Below are 8,766 nucleotides of genomic sequence, written 5' to 3'. Positions count from 1 at the left end.
TTTTTTTTTTTTCTTGGTTAGATGATGAATTTATGATTTTGATGGTTACCTTACACTTAAAGTCAAAAAAAATTATTGCAGCTTCCTCCAGAATGGACCGACCAATTCGAATCAGGCATCCAGGTCAATTATCAAACTTCTTCTTTGGTTATTTTTTTTACTGTTACTTGATCTTTACCTTAACACTGTTTATATTTGACCAGACAATTGCTGTGATTCAAGCTGGACATGGTCTGTTACAGTTAGGTTCTTGCAAGATTGTGAGTTTTTTTTTTCTTTCTCTTATTGTTTCTTACTTTCTTATTAGCTACTTCCTCTTTTTTGGTTATGTGGTGTGTGATCAGTCATTGTTTTATTTCTTTAGATTCCAGAAGATCTTCATTTTGTCTTAAGGATGAGGCAAATGTTTGAATCAATTGGTTACAGATCAGGTTTTTACCTCTCGCAGCTCTTCTCTTCAAACAGAACCGCGACTCCATCTTCTTCCTTGGTTCCAAACCAGTTACCTCAGTCTCAAGCTTATAACTGGGGATCACACTCTCCATTGTTACCTTCCCCTAGCTTTCAGAACCAACTACCAGCAGCATCAGCCCGATTCGGTTTCCTTCAAGATAGCAATGCACCTCCTCCTCAGATGCTTCCTCCAATGGAAGAACACGAAGATGACATCAAATGGCCCAATGGTTTGTCTCTGTTCAATGCCTTGACTGGCCGTGCAGATGAAGCTAGTAGGCTTTTGTTTAACCAGGAGCAGCAGAACCCGATGAATGTCGAGAACCAGAACGAGTTCTTGAGCCTTGAAGGTCATCATCATCATCCTAACAAGTTTAGAAGAAGCTATACGTTACCAGCAAGAATGGATTCTTCATCATCATCAACCTCGCTCGATCAGCAACCACCACTGGAGTTTAGGAACAATAACTCCGGAAGCAACTCAGGTTTGTTCCCTGACGTTATGGAGACGTTCTTGAGGTGATTTGACAAGTTCAAGATTCAGGGTTAAGGACAAATTTAACGGAAAGCTTTGGATGCTAAGTTTTAGCTTATGGTTTCTATAAATACATGAACTCTGTTCGTTGTTTCTTCCTTGTTGTTGTTGTTATTGTACCATATTGTCTGATTGTTTTTGCTTTTATGTCAAGAACTCTTTAAGCATTTGAAGATACTTTAAACATTATTGATTTGGCCTTTTTAAAGTCCTAAAATACAAAGTACAGACACATTTTTCAGCTTCAAGATTGATCTTGCCCTTTAACAGTTCCTATCTCACCCACTGTCACATTCTCTTCACTCTCATCTTCGCCGCCTGCAACCGTTGCTGCCTCCTCTGTGGGAGCGTCTCCGCTCTCTTCCTTGGCTAAATCTGTGGCTCGTTTTAACCCTTCTTTTGCAGTATCTGCTGCATAGCTGAGTGAAACATCAGGTGCCTTAGCATCTGTACTTGTCCCCATGGCCTCTTGTCTTGCCTCGTTCATACTCGCAGATGACTCTCCACCTCCGTTGCTTCCCTGGAGAGAGTGTTCATGCTTATCGAGTTAGCTGATTAGGTTACAACACAACAACTGTATCACAAATAGGCAAAAGAGAACATATATATGTTTATATTTCTTCTCTTACTTGAGCGGTGAAGCAACGAAGAGTGTTGTTATTGTAGTGTCTCGGCAAAGCTCTGTAGATGTTTATCATTCCTCTCTTGCCAATAAACAAAGCCGCCATTTTTTTGATACAGACATCAGAACACGACTCTGTTGTTACATTACATATACTTTACACAGGTACTTCAGGACCAAGTTAGTGTCCAGAGAAAGGTACATGTGGCTTCTCAGGGTGATTGCCAGTGTCATACATAAGGATTGCCACATGAGAGAAGTAAGATTCGTGTGTTGAGTCAGAAAAAAAAAGGTTCATTGCTTTACATGTATACCCCAAGGTTCTTTGGATCAAAACCAGTGATCTACACTCTTCATTACAAAGAAACTAAGAAAGCTCCTTTACAAAGGAGTTTTCATTGTTGTTGAAAAGACTCCATGGGAAGATCTTCAAGCCAAGCCACAACCTCTTCAATCAACGGTCGTCTTCTAGGTTCATGGTCAATGCATCTGCAAGCAATCTCTAACATCTCCAAAACAGTTTTCTCGTTAACATTTTCGCGTATTGTTGTATCGATAAGCTCAGCTTCACGCTTCTCGGCCTTCATCTGAAACACCCTTGACACCAAATCTCTGCAGCTTTTCCCTTTACAGACTTCCACAGGTCTACGCCCCGTAACAAGCTCCAAAAGCACAACACCAAAACTGTAAACATCTCCTCTACACGTCGCAATCAAAGACTGGCTATACTCAGGAGGAATATAACCCAATGTCCCAACCAAATCAGTAGTCACATGAGTATCGTACGGCCTAAGCAACCTCGCTAGACCAAAATCCGCAAGATGAGCTTCAAACTTCTCATCTAACAGAATGTTACTCGATTTCACGTCCCTGTGGATAACATTAGGTTCACAGACCTTATGCAAGTAAGCAAGCCCGCGCGCTGCACCTTGAGCTATCTTCAATCTCACATCCCATTTGAGAGTCATATTCCCGTCCACCCGCTCGTGCAACCAATAATCTAAGCTTCCATTCTCCATAAACGAATAGATAAGCAGCCTATCGTTTCCGTGCTTGCAGTAGCCTTGAAGAGAGACTAGATTCTTGTGTTCCGCTCGAGACAATGCTTCGACTTCCGCTTGGAACTCACGTTCCATCTGCCCGCAGTCACCAGATAGCCTCTTCACCGCTGCTTTCGAGCCATCAGGGAAATTAGCTTTGTAGACAAGACCAAACCCGCCGCAGCCTATAATGTTAGCCTGACTGAAACTGTTTGTAGATTTCAACAAATCCTCAACACTCAGATCCTTGCATCCGCAGCTATGAAATAGCACAATCTTTGATGGCCCGAGAGGTTTTGGAACACCGCTGATAGTTTCCTCATCAACGTCATTGATTCGATCGTCAGCGTCTTTTCTTGAAATCCTTAGTAGAATAACAGAAAGAAGCAGAGTGATCCCCACGGCAAGACTTATGGTGAGTAAAACAATGCTGCTTCTCCCGAACCTTCTGCCACTGTTGTTACTACGTGAAGAACCTTTCGGATTCAACATGTTGCTCATCAGAACATTGCAAGGAGAATCAATAGTGCGACAAAGTCCTAAGTTTCCTTCAAAGCTCGAGTGTGGGAAGCTGTAGAACTGACCTCCAGATGGGATCGCGCCAGTGAGACGGTTATAAGCAACGCTGAACCTCGACAAGAAAGTGAGACTCTGAAACGAGAGAGGAATCGAACCGTAGAGATGATTGTACGACAAATCAAGAACCTCTAAATTGTCAAGCTGTGAAATGGAGTCAGGTATTGTCCCTGTGAAGTTGTTCCTGCTCAAATCCAGCATGTGAAGCTCTTTCAAACGTCCCAACTCCGGCAAGATCGTCCCGTTGAGGCGGTTATTGTTCAAATAGATAGATGGCGGGAATCTTGAAACTTGGTTATAGGGAAGACCGCTCGAGCTCTTGTTCCGCTTGACATAGAGAGGTATTCCGGAAGAGTCAGTCATCTGAGAAGCGGTGCCGTTTAGATGGATCAGATTCTTGAGCTCGGTTATGGCTACAGGGATCTCTCCAGTTAAAGTGTTGTTTGAGAAGTCTAAGTAGAACAGACTCTCCATCTTACCAATCCAAGGAGGGATAGTTCCATAAAACCGATTCCAAGAGAGATCAAGAACTTCTAGCTTCTTGCAATTTAGTAGCCAGCTCGGAATCCGACCCCTAAGACCGCAGTTTCCGAGGGCTAAAATAGCGAGGTTGTTGAAACCGGTGACATTGCTTGGTATCTCCTCGCCGATGAAGTTCTTTGAGAGGATAAGAGTGGAGAGATTCCTGCAATGTTGCAGCACATTCATCGTCTCAGAGAAATCCACAAAACTGTTGTTGGATAAGGACAGGAACAGGAGAGACTTCAGATTCTTGAAGGTGTAGGGGATTTTGCCACTGAACTCGTTTTTCGCCAAACTCAAGATCTTCATCTTGGGACAATGGCCAAGGGAATCTGGAAGAGGTCCGGAGAAATGATTACTGGCGAGATCGAGCACGCAAAGATCGGTAAATACAGTGAAGTTGAGATTGATAGAACCGGATAATGAGTTGTTCCTAAGATCAAGCACCCGTAGTTTTGAGCATTGAGATAAGCTTGGCGGAAACTTGCCAGAGAGCTTGTTGGAGCTTACGTCGAGGTGTTCCAATCGAGTGAGGTTACCAAAAACATCCGGAATTACACCAGAGAACCGGTTTTCAGAAATCAACAGAGACTTAAGACCAGAGAGGTTGCTCAAGTTCTGACTTAACTCTCCGGATAAGTAGTTTCCAGAGACTGATAGCTGCTCCAACTCCTGAATCGTATAAAGAGAGTCTGGAATTTGGCCAGTCAATCTGTTGCCGTCAACATGGAGCCGCTGAATAGATTTGCTGCAATTGTACAAGCCATCAAGATTCCCCACCAAACGATTCATGGACAAATCAAGAACCTGAATCTCACAAGATGAGCTGCAGAGTTCAGGATGAATCTCACCCTCGAACACATTGTTGCTTACATTAAGCATTACAAGACCAGGAAACATTCCAACATCTGACAGATTCCCGCTCAGCGAGTTGCAGGAAATGTTCAGCGACTGAATCAGCTTTAAACTGGAAACCGTTCCAGAAACTGACCCTGATAACAGATTATGGCTCAAATCAAGAACTTCAAGCTGCTCTAACTTGGAAATCTCCGAGGGCAATTCGCCTTTGAGCTGGTTACGAGAGAGATCAAGTAACCGCAGCTCACTCAACTCTCCTAAAGAACCAGAAACCGCACCTTCCAAACCCTTTTCAGAAAGAACCAACTTTGTAACTCGACCAGAAACATCACCCCCCTCACAAAACACACCATCCCATTCACAACAACGTGAATCGTCTAACCAAGATTCAGTAACAGAACCATTCTTCAACGATCCTGCGAACTCCCGGAGTGCAGATAAGTCGCTGGGGTGACATGTCAGGCTCACAGATGAACCAACAAAGAAGGCAAAAAGGAGAATGATCACCATGACTAAAACAAACAGAGAACAAAAGTCTTCTCTGGTCAACTCAAAAAAAGATTACTCAGATAAAGACTACAACGTCCATAAGGCCACATGCTCATGTCCCAAAAGAATCAAGCTTTCACAACTTGTAGTTGAAGCAACATTGTGTAAGCAAATTGAAATCAGCAACATGTATCTTCCTGAAATCGAATCCCAAGAAACAGTATTGAAATCAAAAGCAGGAAACTAAAACAGACAACACTCAAAACTTACAAAAAGCTCGATCGTTAGTTAATTAAAGATTAAAACTAAAACGCTCACATCCCAAAAACCACCTCGAAAAAAAAATCAAGAATCACATACTATTGAAAGACTTGTAACTTAAGCAAAAACAAAACAACTCAAAATAAGAGTAAAGTAATCACCTTTACGCAGCAGCTTAAGCAATCTCACCAATTTTGCCAGCAAAAAACCCTTAATTTACCAATTCACAGATAAAGTTAAGAGCTTTCGAGTTCACAGCCGCCACTGAAACATCGACAAGTTTGCAATTTTTTTTTCAAGGGGAACGATAATTCCAAAGATTTTGTTTACAAGGGTTTATAATAATGTGTCATTAGAAGAAAGTGCAGGTCTTTTTCAATCAAGAGACAGAACCAATCTAAAAAAAAGGCAGATAGTTGGGATTCAAATTGTCAATGTTTTAACTTTCGAAATCGAATTGATAGAAACAGTGATGACGACGAAACAGAGAAGATTTGAGAGAGAACACGGAAAAAAAAAAAAAAAGTAAACTTCTTTCGTTTTCTCAAGAACAGTGAGAGAGTCTCAAAAGTCTTGTGCACCTCCTTAACTTAATTTTTATTTTATTTTTGTTCTGTCACATTATTTAATTGCCAATTTAAAATTTACTAGTACTATTTAATTTTGTGGACAAAATCCTGCAAAAGTATTAATTGCAGTTCACAAGTTTATATATATTCTAGAAATATAAAAAACCTAACAGTTTGACCATAATTATTTATTCACATTAGATTTAATTTAACAAAAATTAAGAATTGTTTTTGTTACAAATCTTAGATTTTTTTTTTTTAAATTTGGGGAACAAATTATTAGTGGGAAACAACAATATTATTTAGTTGAAATAAAGTCAACAAAAGTTTGTAGTATTAGTCAAAACTTTTTCCACAGGCTTTTTATATAGTTTTTTTTTCTTTTACATAATTTGTCGCATTAAGAAAACAATGGACAAAGTTTGCTTGTCTTTCTCTATTTTTGTATCACCCATTTCTCTCCTACACACAACATACAAATATATGATATTTAACTAATTTGACAAAGACTAATATACTTACTAATTCCGTAAGAATTCGATGATCCAAGTAAAACTAATATTCATTTTAATCTATAAGAAAGCTAATGCTCATATTGGGTTATCATACCCAAATATAATCAAATATTCAAGCGTTCAATAGTACTTTAAAAAAAAATTATTCAAATCGGTGATTATGTCAAATTGGTGAAACAAATCGGTTTACCGGTTTTTAAATAATGGACACATAAAAGAGAATTGCTGAGGAGATTTCATCTAGGTGAAACATTTCAAAATTGTGAATTTTACTAGTTAACAAAATTTCCCAAAGGCCAAATATATAATAAAAGTCACCACCAAAACCCACTTTTTGTCAAGCAAACATGAATCTTACTATATTAATTAGAAAGTACAAATATGAAACTAACTTTAAAATGTGTAATAAATTATATTCAATTGCTATTAGAAAAACTTAATGAAAATTAATTAATTAATTAAATAAATATAATTAATTAAAAACGAAAATTGGGGACAAATAAAATAAAATAAATTGTAGAAAAGTAAAAAAAAAATCTATTAAAATCAAAACTAATTTGTATTTTCTTTAAAAAATTAACAGCTAAGATTTTAAAAATTTAATCGAAAAAAATTTAAAGTTCATTATATGCAAATGTTTTATTGACACGTTTTCAATAAACATTTTTAAAATCTAAAAATTTTAATATAAGCAAACCAAATTTTTAATCACAAATCTTTATAAATAACATAATAACAAAATAAATTATTAAAAAATTTCATCAAACAAAAAGTTTAGTCCGCAGTTTTTCGCGGGTTAATACCTAGCGAGTAGGTAATTTTGTAACCATTAATTTCCATACATTGACCACATAATCAGTCAATACAAAAACCAACTTTTGTCAAGCAAAACAGAAATGAGTAGATATATTCTAAATTTATTACATATTTTACCACAACACATGCAAACTAAAATATGTAGAAAAAAATGTATATTTTCAACCCATATAGGTAAGCATATAGACTTTGATATTTGTATCTCGGACCTCTCGTGAAAATTGTGACGCATCGTGGATACTAGCGGTGCACGTGGCGCGTGGAGAGTAACGTTCCATAGAACCGTGTGGGTTCGGTTTGGACTTTCAGGCGGACGTCACGGGACCGATGCCGTGAAAAATGTGGAACCGTTGAAATCCTCAACAACAACAAAAACAGGCCAGAACCACGGGTCCCACGTGAGTTTTACATTTTTACATTTATGGTTTGCTTATTTTTATTCTTTTTCTGAAGTGGATTTAAGGTTAAGCCGGTCCACTAAACCGGGATCAGACCATGTTTATCAGTGTGTTTGAGATCTCATGTGTGAGAGTTTGTTGAAAAACAATCAATAATGTTAAGGACGAAATCGGAAAGAGGTTTTTTGACTTTAGTTCCGAATTTGAAGTACGTTACACAAAAGTTTCGTATAAAAAATTATGGTAAATACTAAAATAGTATTGTGAGTGCGCGTAATACACGATGATCGGTTGCACCACAACATTATTAAAAATACTGTTGACTATAGTTTTATACGATATATTATATTATGAAGTGTATTAAGTAACGTTTGGGAGCATCGAAAATGGAGTGCTGTCTTTTGATAATGTATTGTATAGTCAACTGCTCACACACCGCAAATCACGTGAAGTCATCGAATCGTACACCTATCGGCCTCCTACTTTGTTTGGTTTTCAAGTCTTCTCTAAGATCGAACCTCGAATCTATCACACACTTCAATCACTATTTCTTATTAGTCTTTGATTACTAGCTAGTGTTATTTAATTTAATCACCTTATCTTGTCGTCCTCTTTATACTATATTTTGTTGCACTTAACTAACCGATCTATCTCAAATACCTAAGATAATCTGTTTTTGGCTAGCTAGATTTAGGGAGATACAACAATACAATGCATGTTAATTTTTGTTTGTGAGATTTACGTTTTGTAAAAGAAGACAAGGACATATAAGCTATAGATACACATGTGACATACCAAAACCAAAAACAAAGATGACCATTGTATGGTCTTTTCATTCAACTGACCAAGATATATTGTTGTGTTCAAAATCGGCTGGGTCCTTCTTGGACCATCCAATTTATCCATACCATTGAAGCAACAATACAAAAAACTTTAAAAATGTTGAGTAACCACCATTGAAATAACGATCCTTCCACAAATGTTAAAAACCATAAAGATAATTTTAAAAACTTAAGTTGCCAAATGGGGTATATTATTTTGGATCATAAGGATAATTTCTTTGACTTCTTATTTGGATTATTTGGATCAGCGCAGATAAAATCGGATAACCT

The 8,766-nt window shown here is 37.9% G+C and overlaps 3 protein-coding genes across 5 annotated transcripts in view; 1 reads left to right on the top strand and 2 right to left on the bottom strand.

Moving 5' to 3' along the window:
* LOC104725908 overlaps nucleotides 1–1,177 on the top strand; it is a 2,432-nt gene extending 1,255 nt beyond the window's left edge. For all 3 annotated transcript variants that reach the window (XM_010444659.2, XM_019232966.1, XM_010444660.2), the window contains one exon: nucleotides 365–1,177. In XM_010444659.2, coding sequence (XP_010442961.1) covers nucleotides 365–976 — 612 coding nt within the window. In that variant the 3' untranslated portion in view covers nucleotides 977–1,177. The remainder of the gene's footprint in view (nucleotides 1–364) is intronic.
* LOC104725909 lies at nucleotides 1,154–1,940 on the bottom strand. Its single transcript, XM_010444661.2, has 2 exons — nucleotides 1,618–1,940; nucleotides 1,154–1,508 (listed from the first exon to the last, which is right to left on the bottom strand). Exons 1-2 carry the CDS (start codon nucleotides 1,714–1,716, stop codon nucleotides 1,233–1,235), a joined length of 375 nt encoding a protein of 124 aa, XP_010442963.1. The 5' UTR covers nucleotides 1,717–1,940; the 3' UTR covers nucleotides 1,154–1,232.
* Nucleotides 1,884–5,928, bottom strand: LOC104725907 (phytosulfokine receptor 2-like). Its single transcript, XM_010444658.2, has 2 exons — nucleotides 5,518–5,928; nucleotides 1,884–5,292 (listed from the first exon to the last, which is right to left on the bottom strand). The coding sequence occupies exon 2, from the start codon at nucleotides 5,114–5,116 to the stop codon at nucleotides 2,006–2,008; it is 3,111 nt and encodes a 1,036-aa protein (XP_010442960.1). The 5' UTR covers nucleotides 5,117–5,292; nucleotides 5,518–5,928; the 3' UTR covers nucleotides 1,884–2,005.

The sequence above is a fragment of the Camelina sativa genome, chromosome 11 (assembly GCF_000633955.1).
Source record: "Camelina sativa cultivar DH55 chromosome 11, Cs, whole genome shotgun sequence".
NCBI lineage: Eukaryota > Viridiplantae > Streptophyta > Magnoliopsida > Brassicales > Brassicaceae > Camelina > Camelina sativa.
The sequence above is the reverse complement of the archived record's forward strand: the minus strand, read 5'-3'. Positions and strand labels throughout refer to the sequence as shown.

Excerpts from the sequence above, each read along its gene's own strand:
- LOC104725909 (XM_010444661.2), bottom strand. The coding sequence starts at position 1,716 with ATGGCGGCTTTGTTTATTGGCAAGAGAGGAATGATAAACATCTACAGA. Across the intron at positions 1,509-1,617 it reads TTCGTTGCTTCACCGCTCAA|GGAAGCAACGGAGGTGGAGA; the intron begins GTAAGAGAAGAA and ends CACTCTCTCCAG.
- LOC104725907 (XM_010444658.2), bottom strand. The coding sequence starts at position 5,116 with ATGGTGATCATTCTCCTTTTTGCCTTCTTTGTTGGTTCATCTGTGAGC.